This window comes from Lolium rigidum, chromosome 2 (genome assembly GCF_022539505.1).
Source record: "Lolium rigidum isolate FL_2022 chromosome 2, APGP_CSIRO_Lrig_0.1, whole genome shotgun sequence".
NCBI classification, from domain to species: Eukaryota; Viridiplantae; Streptophyta; class Magnoliopsida; order Poales; family Poaceae; genus Lolium; species Lolium rigidum.
Window position 1 is genome coordinate 137,752,527 of NC_061509.1, and position 20,617 is coordinate 137,773,143.

A 20,617-nucleotide genomic window follows, 5' to 3' on the forward strand; every position below is an offset into this window, starting at 1 on the left:
ATCACTATTTCTAGTCTTTCTATGAACTCCAGAGGTGCCCGGGCATTTATGTTTTGCCGATCAAATACAGGCAAGCGAGATATCACTCTATCATACTCTCTTATGAACATTGCAATCCTGCTTATATACATGATTAATGATGCTTATTATTAATTGTTGGTACCTCTTCATGATTGACATAGCTGTTAGATGATCTTATTTGCATGTACCTTATTATGAACTGCTCAAGTATTAGCCATATCATGAGAATATATACATCATATGAGCAAATGTGTTCGTGAAAGTTCTTTTATCGCTCGGTTGTTAACTGAATTGCTTGAGGACAAGCAATAAGCTAAGCTTGGGGGAGTTGATACGTCCAAAACGTATCTACTTTCCCGAACACTTTTGCTATTGTTTTGCCTCTAATTTGTGTATTTTGGATGCAACTAACACGGACTAACGCTGTTTTCAGTGAAGCTGTTACAGTGTCTCATTTTTGTGCAGAAATCCAACTTTCGGGAAAAACCTCGGGATTTTGACGAGAAGGCCCTATTTTCCCAGAATACTGACGGAGCCAGAAGGACAAATCAAGTGGAGGCCCGAGGGCCCCACACCATAAGGCGGCGCGGCCTAGGGGGGGGCCCGCGCGGCCCTATGGTGTGGCCCCCTCGGCCGGCCTCCGACGCTCTCCTTCGGACTATTTATCGGCCTCGACCTAAAAACGCACGGGGAGAAGTCGAAGTCGCCAGAAACCCTCCAGAACGCCGCCACATCGCGAAACTCCGTCTCGGGAGCCAGAAGTCTCCGTTCTGGCACTCCGCCGGGACGAGGAATTGGAGGAGATCATCGCCGCCATCACCGCCAACGCCTCTCCATCAACCAGCCATGTTTCCCCCATCCATGTGTGAGTAATTCCCCCGCTGTAGGCCGAAGGGGATGGTAGGGATTGGATGAGATTGGTCATGTAATAGCATAAGATTGTTAGGGCATAGTGCCTAGTATCCGTAGAAGTTACTTTTATGATATTGTTGCAACTTGTTATGCTTAATGCTTGTCACTAGGGCCCGAGTGCCATGATCTCAGATCTGAACATGTTATTGATTCATGAAGATATTCGTTGTTTATGATCTTACACCGCAAGTTGTATACACATGTCGTTGTCCGGAACCAATGGCCCCGAAGTGACGAAATTGGGACAACCGGAGGGGATGGTAGTGACGTGAGGATCACATGTGTTCACGGAGTGTTAATGCTTTGCTCCGGTACTCTATTAAAAGGAGTACCTTTATATCCAGTAGTTTCCCTTGAGGCCCGGCTGCCACCGGCTGGTAGGACAAAAGATGTTGTGCAAGTTTCTCATTGCGAGCACGTACGGCTATAATTGGAACACATGCCTATTGATTGATTAGTACTTGGATACCGTTTTATTATTATCTGCAAATGCCCTGCTATGATTGTTACATGAGTTTCTCTCATCCATGCAACGCCCGTTATCCGTCCCCGTGCCTACAGTATTTTAATCCTGCTGTTTACTAAAATCACTACTGCTGTTTCCGTTACTCTGTTGCTGTTATTTCACTACTGCTATTGCTATAAAACTGTTACTACTGATAAACTCTTGCGAGCAAGTCTGTTTCCAGGTGCAGCTGAATTGACAACTCCGCTGTTAAGGCTTTCAAGTGTTCTTTGTCTCCCCTTGTGTCGAATCAATAAATTGGGTTTTACTTCCCTCGAAGACTGTTGCGATCCCCTATACTTGTGGGTCATCAGAGCGCTGCTCAATAGATAAGTATAATTTGTTAACTGTTCTCTGACCAAGAACGAAGTTTGCCATCACCAATATTGATTTCTTATGCACCTTTATTTGTGATTACCTTCTACTTGTTTCAAGTTGAATTATATGAGGAAGTTGTCTACTAGAATGTCTTGTGTGAATTAATATGATGTTTCTTGTCCGTATTTTATTTATCGACTCTTCACTCCATAAACATGTGGTCTTGTTTACTGAGCTCAGTTTCGCTTGGGGACAAGCGAAGTCTAAGCTTGGGGGGAGTTGATACGTCCAATTTGCATCACTATTTTATATCATAATTTACTCGTTATCCATTGATATATTTCATATTTAGGGATGATACTTATGTTATTTCATCTATTTTGCATGTTTCATGATTATTGGAGAATCGCGCACCGGAGTCGGGATTCTCGTCGGAAAAAGCACCGTCAGAATGTAATATTTCGGAAGATCAACAATTGACGGGAATTATACTGAAAATCCTATTTTTCCAGAAGACGGAGGTAGCCAAAAGGGGAGCCGAGGAGGGCCGCCATGGGCCCCCTCATAGGCCGGCGCGGGCCCTGCCCTGGCCGCGCCGCCATGTGGGGAGGGGGCCCACAGCCCCCTCTGGCCTCCTCTCCTTCGCGTACTTCTTCGTCCCAAAAACCTAAGCCCCGGAGGATAGTCGCGAAGAGTCACAGCCGCCTCTGCGGGGCGGAAAACGCCAGAGAGAAAAGAGCTCTCCGACAGGCTGAAATCTGCCGGGGAAATTCCCTTCCGGAGGGAGAAATCGACGCCATCGTCACCGTCATCGAGCTGGACATCATCTCCATCATCATCACCATCATCTTCATCATCATCACCGCAATCTCCACCGCTGCACCTCGTCACCGCTGTAACAATTAGGGTTGGATCTTGATTATTTGATAGGGGAAACTCTCCCGGTATTGATTTCTACTTGTTATTGATGCTATTGAGTGAAACCGTTGAACCAAGGTTTATGTCCAGATTGTTATTCATCATCAGATCACCTCTGATCATGTTCCATATGATGTCTTCTGAGTAGTTCGTTTAGTTCTTGAGGACATGGGTGAAGTCTAAATGTTAGTAGTGAATTATGTTGGTTAGTATTCAATGTTATGATATTTAAGTTGTGATGTTATTCTTCTAGTGGTGTCATGTGAACGTGTCATGTGAACGTCGACTACATGATACTTCACCATTTATGGGCCTAGGGGAATACATCTTGTATTCGTTTGCTAATTGCGGGGTTGCCGGAGTGACAGAAACCTAAACCCCCGTTGGTATATCGATGCGGGAGGGATAGCAGGATCTCAGAGTTTAAGGCTGTGGTTAGATTTATCTTAATTACTTTCTTGTATTTGCGGATGCTTGCAAGGGGTATAATCACAAGTATGTATTAGTCCTAGGAAGGGCGGTGCATTAGCATAGGTTCATCCACACAACACTTATCAAAACAATGAAGATTACTCAGCTATATGAAGCGAAAGCACTAGACTAAATTTCCGTGTGTCCTCAAGAACGTTTGGTCATTATAAGTAAACAAACCGGCTTGTCCTTTGTGCTAAAAAGGATTGGGCCACTCGCTGCAATTATTTCTCTCGCACTTTACTTACTTGTACTTTATTCAACTGCTATATTAAAACTCCCTGAATACTTGTCTGTGAGCATTTACAGTGAATCCTTCATCAAAACTGCTTGTCAACACCTTCTGCTCCTCGTTGGGTTCGACACTCTTATTTATCGAAAGTACTACGATACACCCCCTATACTTGTGGGTCATCACCCCCACCACCACCACTTGGGCCAAGATTAGCGAGATGCGGTGGAAAGGTATCCTCCCAGCCCCACGGCAAGCGGGCAAGGAGGACATGGAGGCCTAGGACGACAACGTCGGTAGCAAGGACGACCTACGTGTGCCGACCACTGCAGAGCAACGTGTGTCCTTCCAGAGTGCATGTCAGCGAGCGTTGGAGGCCTCTGATGATGAGGCCATCGTTGTGATGTCACGTCAAGCAACGGCCGTCGGGCGATTGAAGCCACCCACCTTGGCATCAAAGGGGTAGCGACAAGGGCTAAGGAAGCTCCGGCGGCAAAACTGGAGGCACGGCGGGAGGGGCAGGGGGGGGGGGGCTAGGGCCAAACCAGCTACACCAATGCAAGATATGCCCCAATGTAGTTTAGTTTAGTCCAATTATATTTATAATTTTATGAAAACATATAGACACCAAAAAACTAATGAAAAAAAAAGTTTGTTTCACTGACTTAGAGCCATCGAAGGATGCACACTCGCAAACCAACCCTAAATTTAGACAAGAAATACGTGAGAACGGGCATGTCAGTGGGGTGCGATTTGTTTGAGGGGCACTGTTGGGCCTTGCTTTCTTTCCTCGTGGATAGGAACGGACACGAAATGTTCGTTTACGGCTTGTTGCAGATGGCCTTAACCTGTCTTCTACAAAAAAATATAGCTTTTATCTTTTTGATATTGATGTGAAGAAGAAAGAAAGGAAAGAGAAGAAAATCATGACGTCATGTTGAAATAAAAAGGGAAAGCAATCAGGCGAGAGAGATCGGGGATTCGCCCCGACAAGCAAATCCGGAGGAAAGCATTTCCCCGGCCCCACCGCACGCGCGCGGGCCCCGCTGGTCCGCCCTTCTTCTTCTACCTCCACTTCTACGAGCTAGCCCGCCGCGACCACACCGAGAAGCTTATTAGAGAACGCCGGCCATTGTTTATCGATCACCGTCGCCTTCTTACCTCTTACTAGAAGCTACAATACCATACGCTAAACGCAGAAGGGGTGAAGCGCGCGCCGCCGCCGTTACTCGTACGTACAGAAGGAGGAGGAGGATGGGAGCGGCGGCAGGAGGAGAAGGGGAGGCGGTGAGGGTGCTGGTGGTGGACGACTCCCCCGTCGACCGGAGGGTCGTGGAGCTGCTCCTCAGGAATCACGCCGCCGGATTCCACGGTCAGCTTACCTATACTATACAGTGATATTTCGTTGCTTTGGTAATTGGTGGGAAACGAGTTGTGACATGATTGCCGTTCATTCAGTTACCACGGTGGACAGCGGCAAGAAGGCGATGGAGCTCCTGGGGCTGAATAATGCGCAAGGGAAGCGGAGGAGCATCGACATGGTGCTCACTGACTACTGCATGCCGGAGATGACCGGCTACGACCTTCTCCAAGCTATCAAGGTATGCATGCGATCCTCTCCTCTGTTCTGCTATGAGACGACTGACGTCTGACGAATCTTTGAACACGGTCAGGCGCTGGGCTCTGCCAACCCGATTCCGGTGGTCGTCATGTCGTCGGAGAACGAGCCCCAGAGGATCAGCAGGTTGACACCCCTCGACCTTTCTTTCTTTTCATTTGGCCCACGTAGTATCATTTCGTTTTGCTCAAAGAAAAAAGAAGATGCCGCCATGAAAGCTGCTTTCGCTCTCTGCCTATGTACTCCTATACTCTTCATGTTTCAAGGCTTTTATTCAAGCCCAACTTTTTCAGAAGAAGAAAACAACACAATTTTACGCATTAGCACACTAACTACTAATCAAACCCGCCTATGTGACAAACAGATGCTTAACGGCGGGCGCCGAAGATTACATCGTGAAGCCTTTGAGAAAGAAGGACGTGCAGCGCCTGCGGAACTGCTCCGCCGCAAGGCCGGCCACCAAGGACGCCGTGGCCGCCGATGACAGACGACGGAGCTGGGTCAACGCTCCAGCCCCACCGCCGCGTCTGGACACGGCCACCAAGAAGGCCACCTCGGAGCAGAGGCCAGGCCAGCTGGCAGGACTAGCCATGGCTTCCACCGTCGACCTGTCGCAGTACCTGCAGTTCCTCTTCAAGTTCATCCTGCTCGCCTACGCGGTGCTCTGCCTCACGGAGCTCCTCCACAGATGGTCTAACGGCGGCTTCCTCTCCCAGCTCCCGTGATCGATCGATTCTTCGTGGAAATCGACAGAGTGTGTAGACCAATGTGTTGCAAGCTTACTTTTCTTTCTAGGCATGGCTCAAGCATCCGGAGCTAGCTAGCTAGCTCGAAGTTTCAACATCCATGGTGCTGTAGCGGCCTAGCCACTAGGAAGGTTAATTAATTGTTAGCTCCTGGCTCATCGATCCTGGGCATTTAATTGTCGATTAAATCATGGAAGAACCACCGACCGGAGATATCCTCCTGTATATTGAATGATTTGAGTGGTTAGTATCTCAATCCAGATCTCGATATGATACGCTGATGCAAGCAACTACTGCATGTGCACAGCCGAAGCTTCTCATATCCAGGTCTTGTTTGTTCGCTTGGGTGGGTGGACGTACGGTTCACCTGCTCCGCACACCTAGCTCACGGCAAGCACGCTTGACAGCCAGGGTGACATCCTAATCCTGTCCATCGTTGGGATTCGTGGCAACCCCAAATATACTCTTAAATCATTTTTTCCGTAAGGTAAGACCAACCATATGGTTTATAGAAAAAATTCCGATATAGGAGTATTAGGGTAGTAACCATTTTTCTTATTTCTTATAGGCAACCCACAAACTTGAGTTAGAACTTAACCTTGAAAACAGGTTTCTTTTCTCCACATAATTATTACCCTAGCAACTTATCAAAACCGTCGGGTGGAGGGGATACGGCAGGGCACGTTCTTGCCCATATAATAAAATGTATAATTGGTATTGCGTTGTTGCAAAGGCTGGGTGTAATTGGTATCTTTTAATATTAATATATTCCATTTATCGAAAAAATAAAATCTATAATGTATAAGATCAACCTGAGGGACACCACACACTCCCTACGTTTTAGTGAATAAGGCTTATATTTTTCTGAGAAGTCAAACCAAGTAAGATTTGGTCATACTTTACAAAAGTTAAAATAAATGTAATATTTTATGCATATTGTATGAAAATATATTTCATGATGTATTCAATGATATTAATTTTGTATTTTGCAAATTAATGATTTTTTTTGTAAAAACTTGGCCAAACTTTACATGGGTTGACTTTTGAAAAATAATACTCCTTATTCATTGGAATGGAGGTTTAGGTCTTAAGGTGTGCTTTTAGCACATTGCGGCTAGCGGCTGCCCTTGTACATTTTGACTGACGGAAATTTTGAACTCTGTACTATCCAACCGCGTCTCTCTTCATATATCGATTTCACCGATACAATGTTAGAAGCTCGATAAAAACTACGAAGAACAAAAAAAGAAATCATAACGGGAGACACAAGATTTAGGGTGGAAAACCACATGCGCCATCCAGCAAAACTTCACTATATTGAAGAGTGTTTACAAACGTCGTCGGTTATCTTGTAAAGAGATCAACCCTAACCGGCGGCTTACAAGAGGTATATATAGACAGTGGCGATGATCTATACCGGCTTGGGCCTCGCTCCGCTCGTCAGAAGTTAGTCTTTTTATAAATTTGGATCAAAACATAACATGCAACATCTCCATATGTCGACCTAGTGCAACATACTATCTCCACTCGTTCCATTAAGACCACCAATTTCAATGATCATCCACATGATAAGATGAGTTGTTCAAATCTTGCTTATAGCACGAGAAAAGAGAGCAACAACACGCTCAAGCTCACTCACTTCATGCCGTGTCCTGAGTCGAGTTCAAATTATAGTGCTTTGATGAAAGATTAATTTTTTATCTAGTGCACTAACTCCGTAACTCGGTGTATTTTTTTCATAGATTCCTTCGATCGCCCTATAGAGAGGAGAGAACATCCCTATAGAGAGGAGAGAACAGAACAAGTTACATTTTCTTTAACAGAACAAGTTGCATTTGATACGTTGCTTCAAATCATAAGGGACGATAATGTTTTCGGAGAGCATCTCCGCTCGACTGCTCAATTTTGTTCGACTACATACATAAGCGCCAACCGATGGACTACTTTTTGTTTTGGTTACATGCAATCCATTCAACGGTTAACACATGCTGCCAATGTAGCTCATATACAAAGCGACCAGACAACCTCTGTGCGCAACAAGCCAATGGTACTACATTGAAGATTGAACAGAGATCCTCCGTCCCACGAACAGATACGATGCAACTATTGGCTGAGGTACCATGTATACGATGCATGCATGCATGCTGTGCCCGGTACAAAGTACTTAAGATCACATCAATGGAAACAATTGAACGGGGACGCTTTCTAGCAGGTTATTATGGCACTGGGTTTGAGAGCGTGCTTCAACAGCAGTTGCGATGATGGCGGCTAGATTGCGTCCAGGAAGGGCAGGACTGTAACTGTTGGGGATCCCTTCATTTAAGTGAGTGAGATGTGCAGGCTTAGTTGGGAGGCGGGTGAATCTTTGGCACCTTGATTTTCTAGGAGACATCTCTTTCATATGCCTGATCCCCTTTTGGCAGTACAATTACTTCCTGTTTCATGGCAATGGATGTTGCACGCCGTATCATGTCTAGCACACCAATAACTAAGACTGTATAAAGCAGCCCATGGAATCTCCTGTTACAATTGACCAGGGATAGTAATGCAGAACTATGCAGTGACTAATTACTCAGTCCATGCGTGTTTGATGACAATGGTACACTGAATAACTACAGATACTGTGCATTGAGCATGGACATAGGAACATAGGCCATAGCACATAACAGCAGTGTCGAAACAAACAATGTGCTCAATGTCATGATCCATTCTGGGAGGGCATTATCACAAACAAGTCTTCCACTAAGATGAGAGCAGTCGTTGAACTCTTGCAAGAGATGACCAAAGACTAAATCTACCGAAGCATAACGAGCAAAATATCAAACGATTGGGAGATAAATGGCCTTCTTTAGTCATCTTGGGGCTTTGGCTACCTGAGAAAAGCAAGTTATCTTGTTCCGACTGAAAAGCCAGAAGATGAGGTGTTCCAAGCAGCAGGATACACACCTTACTTCTGACAAGAAAAATGCAAACTAGAGAGCATAAGCAGATTACAACTTATACCTTACTACAATATAATGTTGCAAGAGCTACAAGTTAAAACTAAAAGTACACCCATCTGTTATTAATACATCACACATTTGCTGAAGCATCAAACAGTGAGCGAGGCACCATTATCTTCCAGCGAAAGGCTTAGAATCATTGTAGCTGCCTTGGGTGCCCTGAAAAAGAGCAGAAACCGTCCAGTTAATACGATTAGTATCCTGAGATAGCATGGTTTGAATACGAAAACGCAAGTTGATGATATGCAGGAAAGAAACCACGTGCAGATATGTGACAGATCTAATCTAGCAAATAATAGCTTGCTACTCAAGGTTAAAGGCTCTCTGTTAATAAAACACTCTGGATATATTTATTGAATTTTTTTTTGGAAAATTCGAATTCTTAGGATATAATTCCTATGTGGGCTGTTTAATTTCCTCGATTGAAACACATAGACATGTGTAATCATGGTCCTGGATAGTAATTCCGGGCAATTATCTTGCACCAAATAATCCCACCAGATGCAGTTTTGCAATAGATGCCCAATGTTACATTTTCAGTTACTATGAACTTCAGCACCTGCGACCTGTCGCAGCTTAAAAGGCTGGTGGGTTAATTGACATATACAGGGCAAGGAAAATGCCATACGGTCAAAGACGTTTGACGTATGACTTTGCCTATTGCCTTATTCAGGAGTTGAATATGTGTACTTTTTCAGGTGTAATGTGTACCTTTTGATATACTAGTATTACTACTTGTATGACTATGGAGGACATACTACTAGGATAAAAGCAGATTGGATGAATGTTGACTGGTGCCAGTCATCAGAGAAATAGGACATGAGAATGATCAAATAGAATATCCGTTGGACACTAATTGGTTGCTAATATATGTAATTTTCCTTGCCTACTTGGGTATAAAATTCTTACAACCTTCTCCCATGAACTCCTATTAACGAATAGATATGTTCATTTGCATAGTTGAGGAGGATGAAGAGGACAAACACAAATCCAAACAGAATTACCATTGTTCAGTCGATTGGTATAGCGCAGACGAAGTTCCAAAGCATGAAGCAAGCATGTCAGTATTCACAACACCAGGGCTAAGAGCAATGGCTGCCAATCCAGGAGGCAACTCCTTTGCTAACGAGCGTGTTAAACCTTCAATAGCCCACTTTGAAGCACAATAGGGAGCAACCTGAAAGCACATTACACAATTTGGTATACAATGATGATTTCACAGTTAACAAATATAATCAGTATTAAACAGCCTTTGACTTTGCCTACCTCTGCAGCAGAAGACCTCCCCCAACCAGAGGATAAATTGATTATCATTCCATGTTTCTTCTGTAACATAAGTGGTACAAAATGGCGAAGTACATTCGCCGTTCCTTTGATATTTGTATCAACCACCGCGTCAAATTCTTCTGCTGGAACATTCCACGTCTTGTTATTCCTGTTTATTGTACCAGCATTGTTGACTGCAACAATATATCAATGGTTAGACCTCTGGAGAGATCCCCGTCATGTAAAAGAAAAAGAAAAAAGATTTCACTTCAAATACTTCCACATGGCTCTAAGTGCACATTTGTGGAGCAAAAAGTATAGCGCACCTATGATATCAGGAATTTGCTTCTTTTCCACGACAGCCTTTGCCAGCTCAGCCATGCTGCTGTCAGACCTCTGCAACAGAAGCACATGCATACTTGAGAATCCAAAGTTATTTCAATATCTTAAGGCAGTGAAAAAATAGGCAACTTAAATTATGTTTTGTTTATAAGAATCTATGAATCACATGCATCATTCGTTTTTAATAAGGTATGGTTCTACTGTCATTCATGCCATATCGTATGAACTGAACTTAATTTGATATTTGAGGTCACAAGTCACAAGTTCCATATTACCCTTTTAACTCCAACTAATCTTGACTAAAACCTTGAACAAAAGCAAGCAGACTGCTCACATGATGTGTGAATTCATGATAATTTTTAAAAGAATGAATATAATAGCCTCTTTAATGTCAATAACTGTCCATCAAGTATCATATGGTCTAACCATGAAAGTAAGAAGTTAGAAACCATGGCTACATTTAGAATACTTTATCAACTCATGACCAGCAAGATTTGACACCCTCTATGCATCTTTCTTGTCGACCACCAAACCAACAGAACTTATGAAACTCTCAGCGCACAAGACAAAATAACCTAATTAGCTTGTACAGACAAGTCATTAGTTTCAAGCATGCTGTCTTGTACGGAAACAGATCACACGCCGTGCTGCACTGTTTTTGCTCCGCCCCAGCATGGCTGCATGCTTGCACCGATGCAGCTTGCACGCCATTGCCCAGGCGCCCAACGCTTCAGTCCTGCAGCACCCTGCCCCTGCCGGCTCTCACCCAGGTTGCTAGGTTAGGTATTCCTTATTCTGCTGATTTCATTTAGGACTGAGATGTACCGGCACTTTAGATGCACACTACTACATTCATTTGAGTAAGATGTATTTTTTGGTTTTGTGATTTAGCTAGCAAGGATGACATGGCAGAAGATAGAGTCTTTTTTTTAATCATGATGCAGCTATCTAATTAGGGGTTTGCTAATTCTCAGTTGATCGAAAGTTATCTTAATTCTCAGTCAACCAAAAATAATCTTAATTCTCAGTCACCTCTCTAACTGTTGGATTGCATCTTGATTCATGCTAGCTGAGCTGCAACTGAGATTTTTTCTAATTGCACACGAGGTTGTAACTGAGATTTTACTAATTGTAGCATGTGTTGTATTGTACCTGAGAAAAAATAAGCTAGACGTTGAATTGCTTTGTGATTCAAGTTAGTTATAAGTTGCAATATCTAATTATCACTAATACATGTAAATTTGGCTGTTTTTCATGCATATGGTATTGGCCCCCTCTTATGTTTTGTTACTGGCAGCAGGACCCTAACCCTAGAAACTGAGACTCGGCTCAGCAGTTTACCACTGCAGCAAATGGAAGAAGATTGATATAGGTGTCGAGGGATTGGGCTGAATAGCACTAAATTAAAAATCACCCCCGGCGAATTCAACAGCTAGGTATCCCGTTCATCCACGCCCTAGCACAGCACAAGCAGTAGAACGAGGCCGCGAGGAGGAGGAGGAGGAGGAAACAGAGTGCATTACGACGTCGGCGACGGTGAGGAAGTGGCGGGACGGGGACGCGATCTCTGCCTCGAGGGAGCGGATGGGGTCGGCGGAGCGGCCGCAGCCGACGACGGCGTGGCCCCGGCGCGCGAGCTCCAGCGCGAGCGCGCGGCCCAGCCCCCGGCTGACCCCCGTGATGAGCACCGTCCTCGGCCCCGCCGCCGCCGCCCGCGCGGCCGCCACGCCACCGACCCCGCTCTTGGACCCCGACGTCATCCCGCCTGCTCCGCCCCTCTGGTTCGTCGGCGTTCGAGCGCAGGCGTGGTGGAGGCCCCGTGACCTTGTGTACTGACACCTCGCTCTTCTGATGGGCTTGGGCCCTAGGCCCGTGGTACGTACACACGAATGGGCCGATGGGTGCCCGCGGGCCCGGCCCATCTACCGTCTGAAGGACGGCTGCGGCTACTCTAGACGCCAAGCCTCCGCCGCGGTTCTCTTGGAGAGGCTTCCATCCCCAGCCAGAACCTTCCCGATCCTCCCACTCCCACTCCCCTCGCCGCCTCCGCGCCCCTCCGGTCCGATCGCCTCGCCGCCGGTAACGAAGCCTCTCTCTCTCACCCTCTTTACCCCTACCTGCGTGTCGGCTCCGTCACCTGTAATCTCTCGATTCGTCAGCCTCTGGGTTGGGCAGATGATGAAAAGTTTGCCCTTTTCCCCCTACTACTCGCGTGTTACAATCTGCGGCCGTTTTTTCGAGTTATTGGATTGGTCTCTAGTGTGGTGTGCTGTCTATGCTGTGGTTCAGCTGATTCTTGTAGTTCTGGATGACCGATGTTTTGGGATAGGATGGAATGATTCATTGTTGCGACTTATGTTATCTTTATTATCCGTGTGGGGAGCCTGCCGGTTGGGCTCGTTTGCCCTCCAGCCAAGAACATGGTGAAGATGCTAAGGATTACGAGCGGACAGTTGAAAGGAAAAGCTAGGATCTTTTAACCACTGGACAGGCCCTAGGAGGCAGACAGAATGCTTGGCAGTTATGGATTAGGGCATTGACTTATAGTAATATTATGATGATTTGTGTAGCATAGCCTTAGGGACCATTGCAGGATGTGACTAAGTTGAGAGCCTGTTGGATGTTTCCCTGTGTATTACTAACTTCCCCCTGGACAGAGATTTGGTGCACATGGGCACCAGTGATCTCGTTTTTTAAAAAAATTAAAAATAATAGTTTTGAGTTGTAAAAAATTCTGGAAAAAAATCCACACATAGTCAATGATGTATCCCACAAACGGATAAAAAATCAATTTCAAATACTTAATATTTTGAGCTACACAAAAATGACAAAATTGTAGATCTGAGTAGTCATTTTCAAATCTCCAAAACATATCAGAATTTGTCATTTTTGTCCAGGTCAAAATAAAAAGAATTTAGGATTGGGATTTTCCATGATTGTGGGATGTATCATTGGTAATCTACAGAATTATTTTCATGATTTTATATAACTTGTAAAAATATTTTTCAATTTTTTTAACTGAGCGAGAGCACTGGAGCTCGTGTGTTAAAAGCACTTTTCGCTTCCCCCTCCACAAGTTCGAATGCAGCATTACCTTTTCAGGTGCATCTTTATTGCTCGATCTAGTGGTCTTTGTTCAATTCGGGTGACCGGTTTGATGCATTTATTTGCAGCTTGGAATCGTGTTTGATAGTCGATAAACCATGTTCAAGAAGAATATCGAGGCAAAAGCTCTGCAGCGCTTGTCAGGTGCTGACAAAAAGAAGCTGAGAAGAACTGCCAAGCTAAGGTTTCCGCAGGCATCTGATGAGGATATTGATGCCATCCTTCCCCCGAAGGTGATGATTTTTTTGTTGGCATTGTGTGGAGTAATACCAGTAAACTGAATGGGTTTAGCTACCCCAACGGTACAAGTTGTATTGCATAAACAGAACTTGCACTTACTATAGTCAAGAGTAATCTTCTTTTCCAAAATTCATAACTATGAGATTTTTAGCATTGGCATCCCTCACCACCTGTTTTAACTGATCTGTGTCATGTATTAGGTAAACTATCAACTGTTTTTCTTATCTACCTCATATCTACCAGTGTTGCCAGTTCACAGAAAAATGGATTTTTTAGTTAAAACTCAAGTGTTGTTTCTCGTGTTCATATATATTTCTTTACAGCTTTGTGATAGTATTCTTCTTCTTTGTATTGTATGTGTAGGTTGAGATAACAGTGGCTAAGTACCCAAGTCGGACTCTTGTTTATGGAATAGAAGGGGAACTCCCGATGATATTCGACATTGATGGAAGAGGCCATGAGCTGTTTCCAACAGGTTATATATTTTTCATTTCCAGATTTTCCAAGTAATGTACTTTCATATAGTTATCTAAAGTTCTCTATTTTTCATTGTGGTATGTCCTTTCTGTTGTAGTATGACATGTAAACTGTTGATTTCTATTGCGCACGTGTAAAACAAGACACATAATTAGAAACAGAGAATATAACACAAGATCACAGAAATTAGTTGCACTCAGCACAATCCCTTGTCAGGGTCTTGGCCTTTTCATGTATATATAGAGATACGTGATGTACAAGATTACAACAACCAAATTAATCTAGTCAATATGAAATCAATCTAAACCAAAACTGATCAGTAGCTCTATGTTAATCTTAGCTGTACAACTAATTAAACGTATATCCTACACGCATGCATATATACATTTTAGCCTATTCTATGCGCTTTTGTAGTTGATAAAGATATGGGTTGACCTCATGTTTTCTATTCTTATGGTAATGTTAAGCGGTTAGCTGAATGATTGACAACTACATATTCAAAGATAAGTGCATGCAGCATCTTGTACTTTTTTTCATGATTTAATTGGTGGAAATGCTGCAGTTTATGCACTCTGGAAGGTTCCTGATCTGTTGCCAGCTTTTACGCTTAAGGGCGGTGAGGTTTCACACTATATTCTTGGTGGCGCTGATCTTATGTTTCCTGGTATCCGCATACCCCCAGAAGGGTTACCACCTTTTCAGGCTGGCCAACCATGGTCAGTTAAAGTCCCTGGTAACCCTGCTCCAATTGCTGTGAGTTTCTCATATTTCTTTGCCCTAGCTATTCTTGAAGTTTTTCTTGAGTGGATACTGCCAATTATATAGGAGTCCAACTTCTGGTTCTTTTATATCCTCTACACAGGTTGGGACCACAACTATGAGTGATGCTGAAGCATTAAAGGCAGGATTACGTGGCAAGGCTTTACGGATTGCACATTACTACAAGGATTTGTTATGGCAAGTTGAATGCTCTTGATACACATCTGAGTTTACCTGTGCATTTTATGATTAATTGTTAAATATGTTTACAGGGCTTCAGCTGATGGTCGTTATGTTCCAAATGAGGGATTTTATGATGACATGGTTGTTGAAGATCCTAATTTTGCTTCAGCTTCTCAACATGACTCTTCTGAAGATCCTGCAGATGGGAAGCAAGACAAAGCAGATGCCGATGCTTCAGACAATCACGCTGGAGATCCTTCTGTTGACAGTGAAACCATAGAAGATGTAACTGCTGGCATGAGCGAGCTAAATTTGCCTGATGAGAAAACTACCGAAGAACCAACCGAGGAGAAGGAACATCAACATTTGTCTACTGAAGAAATTGATTCTCTCTTGGACAAATGCCTTCTGCAAGCAATACACACGAATGTGAAAGATAAAGACCTCCCTATGCCAGGAAGTACATTGTGGTATGTATATAGATAAAGTCGACTTGCCCTTACAATTTGTTATTCCATCACTTATGAGTATTTTGTGCAAATGAAAGCAATTGTTTTCATTCCAATTCATATGATGGAGATGAGTTCTGCACATCTTTGCTTTTTTTAAGATGATATATTACTAATTTTCTTGTAGTAAATAAAACTATGTTTTACTCTACATCATTAAATATTGAGATATTATTTTCATATACTAGGTTCTCATTAGTACTATGACTTCTTTCCATCAAGTAAATGATAACTAGGCAACGTGGCTGTGCCAAGATATCCTCTCCTGTAACCCGCATGTTTTGTTACTTTTTATGATACATAACTCCCACTTGTTCACCTTACATGTACTTCTCTGTGCAGGTCTAATCACATACTCCCCTGCAGACCTCCAGGTGTTACTCTGGATATTAAGAAGTCATCGCACAAAAAACTATCCAAGTGGTTGCAGTCAAAATCTTCATCTGGCCTTGTAAGATAGTGTGCAAATCTTTTCTTATCTGCATTATGTCTTGTAAATTAATGAAGTCCTATCAAGTAGGCAAGAATACGTTCTAGTTGCTAGATTGTTTCATGTCCGACAACTAATAACTATTTAAGCTATTTTAGTAGGAAATTTCCGGGTCCCTAAGGATTTCTAAGAAGTTAATTCAATGTAGGGTTTTATGTATTAATATTTCACGTCCTTCAGTAAGTAAAGTGAAGTAGAAGCTGCTATGTCACAATGTGATGCATTCCGGAACTGGGGAGGTCTTGCATTGTTGGAACTTGTGAAAGGTTTGCTGACATCATACATGGTTTGTGCATGTCTGTATATACTATGTATTTTCATGTTTGGTTGAACACTATACAAATATGCTACAGTTGTCCAACATCTGGAAAATTTGCATATAGTACATGATTTTTCGAAAACCTCAAAAGGGCATAGTTTTCCTGCATTTCATAAATAACAATAGAGTGACCCTGTTTATAAGGAAACCAGGCTGAAAACCTTATATAGTGTGTGATCTAAGAAATGATCATGTGCTTATTAAACTTTCTTGATATACAGTTATGTCGCAAACTTAAGATTTAGAAAGCATATCATATCAGAGTGAAGTTATAGTTTTCGAATCATCAATATATTGCTGCCCGTATTTTGATCCAATCCAGTTTTTTCATTCCCGCCACATTTCTGATGTCCATTAAATTGTTGACAGATCACTGCAAAAGAGGACAAGCATAAAAAGGAAGTCGTTTTGACTGGTATCAATCGTAAACATCCAGATTTCATGGCCTTTAAACCAGAAAAGAGGGTACAGGAGCCTGTTGAGCAGCACGATAATGCTGTCGTTGAAGGTAGCGGCTCAAACCAATTGGAAGTGGAGGAAACTTATAAGCCAAGTTCTCACGTCAACCCCATATTTTTGGCTGTTGGAGCTGACGCAGGGAAGTATTACAGTGCATCAGAGGCATCTGATGTAGTTTTCAGGTTTGTCCCCAGAACAGTAATAGATTATAGTAGTCTGTAGGTTCTATGTTTGTAAAGCGTGAATTTCGTAAATTTCTCACATCTCAACTATTTTCACTTTCTCCTCTCAATGAAGGTATGTAGAAAAGGAAAATCTGGTTAAGCCAGCAGACAAGGCTAAAGTAATTCTGGATGTTACCTTGTGTGATGCTCTGTACAAAGGAGCTGTCAAAAAGGGTTCAGCATACCCGAGTGAGATTCACAAGAAGGATTTGGGGTCAACGTTTATAAACCGTATGCAAATCCATCATAGAGTGGCTAGAGGAAACGAGGTGGTTGTTCGCAAGGGTGCCATACGTACTGTTCAGATCATGACAGAAAGAAGGCAGGGAAACAAGAAGATGACCCGAGTCTCTGGATTGGAGTGCTTTTTGCTAGACGCTGACTCGTTAGCTTCTGAACTACAGAAGAAATTTGCTTGCAGTACCACAACAGCCGAGCTTCCAGGTATCAACCCATGTGAACAAACTAGCGATATTATGCAAGCAGTACGTATTAAATTTTGCCTTGTAACCATTTCAGGTAAAAAGGGGCAATACGAGGTGCTGGTTCAAGGTGGAGTCATCGAAAACCTCGCAAAGCACCTCGTTGACCATTACGGTGTTCCAAAGAGATACATTGAGGTTTATGACAAAACAAAGAAGTAGGAGGGGGAGCTGACTCCTGGGGAGCGCAGACATTGTTGATATCTGTCTGGTTCAGGATTCTTGGGTATCTGATTTGAGTTCTGAGACTGCATGTTTCCAGATGTGGATGATGGCATCGTGTGAAATTTGTGAGTTGTACTTATTAAAGCTATCATGTTCGGTGTAAACATCCAGTGGAGGTTTTCCTTTGCTTAATTAGTGAGATATTTTTGCTTCACTCTAGTTTTATTAACAGATAAATGATTTTGATCCTGTTCATTATACGATTATCGATAATTATCTGAATTACATTTGCTGCATCCCTGTCATGGTGGCAATTATACCTGACGTTAGGTATAGTAGAGACCATCAGATAATTTAAAAAAATTGTACCTCGAAATGAAAAGCTACTTTGGAGTACGTGAAATTATCTTTTTTTTGCACGGACCACAAAAAATAATGTTTTTCTGCAAAACTTTGTGTAGGTACATAGAATGTTTGAATGTAGACCCCAAACTTTTGGAATTTCTATGAGTTTTAAAGTAAATATTTTAGACGGTAGGTGCAACCTGTATTCCTATATCTGGTCGAGAAGTTATTCGTTTTACTATTGAATTCCACTTTTTATATTATAGCTGTGCATCTTTAACACATATTACCCCATCTAGTGGAACTTCTACCAAAATATCTCATTTAGGAGATTTTGAATATGATTTAATCCTATTTTAGCATTTTGCTTGTTAATGTTTGATCATGATACGGTAGGTGCAACCTGTATTCCTATATCTGTCCGGCGCGACAAAATTTCATATATGTTGGAGGGCGTCATCGAAGTTTATGTCCATATCGGCAATGAAAGAGGGATTTGACTACTGTGTAGCGAAAAGTTCATGAAGGATTTGAAAATAGCCAGGCTATGTATACATATACTTTATTCAACTAGTCTTACTTGTGGTTTCCCTTCATGAAGACCAAGACACATAACAATATCTAAGATTATCTTATACACCAGCAAGGGAACACTCTTGCTCTCTAGAGTAATCTTTACGAGGTGGGAGTAGAGAAAACACGGAAATTCAATTCGGCTCCCGGGTGCGTATGCTCCCTCTACCAAAAAAATATATTTCGAAATGTCAAAAAATTTGGATAAAAAATTCTACATGTACATCTCCATAATGTATGTGCATTCGCTAAGTTTCACGAAAAACCAATATTTTTTGTGGTCTATGTAAAAAGGAGAAACTTTATCTTGTGAAAAGCATTATTTTTAGCACTGAATTTTGTCTTTTTTACACACGTTACATGATAAGTCGATTTTTTATGAAACGACTTTGTGAGCGCGTAGCACGTGAATATGTACGTACTAATTTTTTGTTTCAATTTTTTTGAAATTTAAAATATACATAAGATGCATTTCAAAATATAGGGAGCATATGCACCCATGTTCCAAAACGCCACTCCCAAACACTTATAGCAACTATACTCATATATGGTCCTCTTTGACACTGCACTTGCAGCTTATCTATCTAGTGCTTGAAGTGTCTGGTTGCTTCTTATATAGCAGCAAGAGAGAGTATTGCTTTCTTTATTATCGAGACATGTGGATTTTTAGATGTTGTCAATGCCTGATGCATTATGCTTAAGGAGTCCATGAGAGCTCTCTTGCATGCACACCAACCATGTATACTAGTACATTTGGCTCTCATATGTAGACTCAAGTCTTTGTCTTCCATGCACTTACTTGCATGCTTGGATTTTTCTTGGCACAAACTTGAAGTTTAGTCCATACTTGATTCTTCAAGGTACGAACTTGAAGTTTTACCTATACTTGATTCTTCATGGCACAAAAAATGGATGCTTATCATCGCACGATGGTTGGTTTGTGCCTTCATATACTCACAAGTTTAGTAGTTGCCATTTTATTCATACTATAGAACTTGCATATATATTCACAATGATTTTATTAAATTTCGGTGTCTTCCCCACGGAAAGTCCAAATGTAGCCCGAGCTACATGGCTCTCCTTTTTTTACAAAATTTGAATTCAACATTTTAAAGTTTCAAAAAAATCTGAAATAAAATTCTTGGAGTTGGAAATGATGTACTCTACTACTGTGCAAAATCTCAGGATGAAATACATTATATTCGAGGCTACATAAAAATGACAAATTCTGATAGATTTTGGTGGTTTTAAAATCTGTAATGTTCACTTATTCCAGATCAAAGGATTTGTGAATTTTGCACAGCCCAAAATACTCAGTCTTCGTATTGCTTTTTTTCACAGTGGTAGAGTACAACATTATCTATCTCAAGAATTTTTGTTCATATCTTTTTGAAATGATGAAATGTCAATTTTGAATGTTTTAGAAAACAGGCTACATGTAGCTCGAGCTACAAAATGCCACACTCGTTTTCCCCACCCATATATTTGATAATACCATATCAGTATTTGAGTATGTCAATGTTCTCCATGCCCAAATTATTGATATTAATATCAATATATTTTATATATTCGGGATTATGGTAGTCTTCCATAGTGATACCTATAATAGTGACATCTATCTTATTCTCGTTGTATTCATTTAATAGCTGATTTAGTTCAAATTCTTCACATTCTTTCTTCATCTTATTAAATTTATCTAATATTTTTTCTATACTTCCTTTAAAACTTATTCGTTTATATTCTTCTTCCATTCTGGATATATATTCTCATACTTTATTTCAAGCTTCAAATCAATGTATTCTCCTTCAAGAGGATCAACTCCCTTGACTAACCATTCTGCTTTTATCTTGGTAGGTGTATTTACCGATACCTTTCTATTCTGAGTCATCTTATTCTTTTGAACATATTCTTTTGTTGTAAGCTCAATATTATACTT

At 42.0% G+C, this 20,617-nt stretch overlaps 3 protein-coding genes across 4 annotated transcripts; 2 read left to right on the plus strand and 1 right to left on the minus strand.

Moving 5' to 3' along the window:
- The first annotated feature begins 4,457 nt into the window (after positions 1-4,457).
- Positions 4,458-5,973, plus strand: LOC124687322 (two-component response regulator ORR2-like). Its single transcript, XM_047221114.1, has 4 exons — positions 4,458-4,749; positions 4,836-4,978; positions 5,051-5,121; positions 5,360-5,973. Exons 1-4 carry the CDS (start codon positions 4,632-4,634, stop codon positions 5,718-5,720), a joined length of 693 nt encoding a protein of 230 aa, XP_047077070.1. The 5' UTR covers positions 4,458-4,631; the 3' UTR covers positions 5,721-5,973.
- Positions 5,974-8,692: 2,719 nt separating this feature from the next.
- On the minus strand, positions 8,693-12,136 carry LOC124687323 (NADPH-dependent pterin aldehyde reductase-like). Its single transcript, XM_047221115.1, has 5 exons — positions 11,875-12,136; positions 10,336-10,405; positions 10,010-10,203; positions 9,748-9,920; positions 8,693-8,902 (listed from the first exon to the last, which is right to left on the minus strand). The coding sequence occupies exons 1-5, from the start codon at positions 12,109-12,111 to the stop codon at positions 8,833-8,835; spliced, it is 744 nt and encodes a 247-aa protein (XP_047077071.1). The 5' UTR covers positions 12,112-12,136; the 3' UTR covers positions 8,693-8,832.
- Positions 12,137-12,323: 187 nt separating this feature from the next.
- Positions 12,324-18,048, plus strand: LOC124692405 (eukaryotic translation initiation factor 2D-like). 2 transcript variants are annotated; one of them, XM_047225768.1, is made up of 10 exons: positions 12,324-12,430; positions 13,525-13,689; positions 14,060-14,171; positions 14,736-14,926; positions 15,036-15,130; positions 15,205-15,585; positions 15,967-16,075; positions 16,803-17,074; positions 17,190-17,560; positions 17,636-18,048. In XM_047225768.1, exons 2-10 carry the CDS (start codon positions 13,555-13,557, stop codon positions 17,758-17,760), a joined length of 1,791 nt encoding a protein of 596 aa, XP_047081724.1. In that variant the 5' UTR covers positions 12,324-12,430; positions 13,525-13,554; the 3' UTR covers positions 17,761-18,048. The 2 variants fall into 2 exon arrangements, with proteins under 2 accessions (XP_047081724.1, XP_047081723.1); XM_047225767.1 differs by having other exon boundaries at positions 17,190-18,048.
- Positions 18,049-20,617: the final 2,569 nt, after the last annotated feature.

Coding starts and splice junctions, on each gene's coding strand:
- LOC124692405 (XM_047225767.1), top strand. CDS start 13,555: ATGTTCAAGAAGAATATCGAGGCAAAAGCTCTGCAGCGCTTGTCAGGT. Junction 14,172..14,735: donor CCATGAGCTGTTTCCAACAG/GTTATATATTTT, acceptor GAAATGCTGCAG/TTTATGCACTCTGGAAGGTT. Junction 15,586..15,966: donor ATGCCAGGAAGTACATTGTG/GTATGTATATAG, acceptor TTCTCTGTGCAG/GTCTAATCACATACTCCCCT.
- LOC124687322 (XM_047221114.1), top strand. CDS start 4,632: ATGGGAGCGGCGGCAGGAGGAGAAGGGGAGGCGGTGAGGGTGCTGGTG. Junction 4,750..4,835: donor TCACGCCGCCGGATTCCACG/GTCAGCTTACCT, acceptor CCGTTCATTCAG/TTACCACGGTGGACAGCGGC. Junction 4,979..5,050: donor ACCTTCTCCAAGCTATCAAG/GTATGCATGCGA, acceptor GAACACGGTCAG/GCGCTGGGCTCTGCCAACCC.
- LOC124687323 (XM_047221115.1), bottom strand. CDS start 12,111: ATGACGTCGGGGTCCAAGAGCGGGGTCGGTGGCGTGGCGGCCGCGCGG. Junction 10,406..11,874: donor TCCTCACCGTCGCCGACGTC/GTAATGCACTCT, acceptor CTTCTGTTGCAG/AGGTCTGACAGCAGCATGGC. Junction 9,921..10,009: donor GGAGGTCTTCTGCTGCAGAG/GTAGGCAAAGTC, acceptor ATGTGCTTTCAG/GTTGCTCCCTATTGTGCTTC.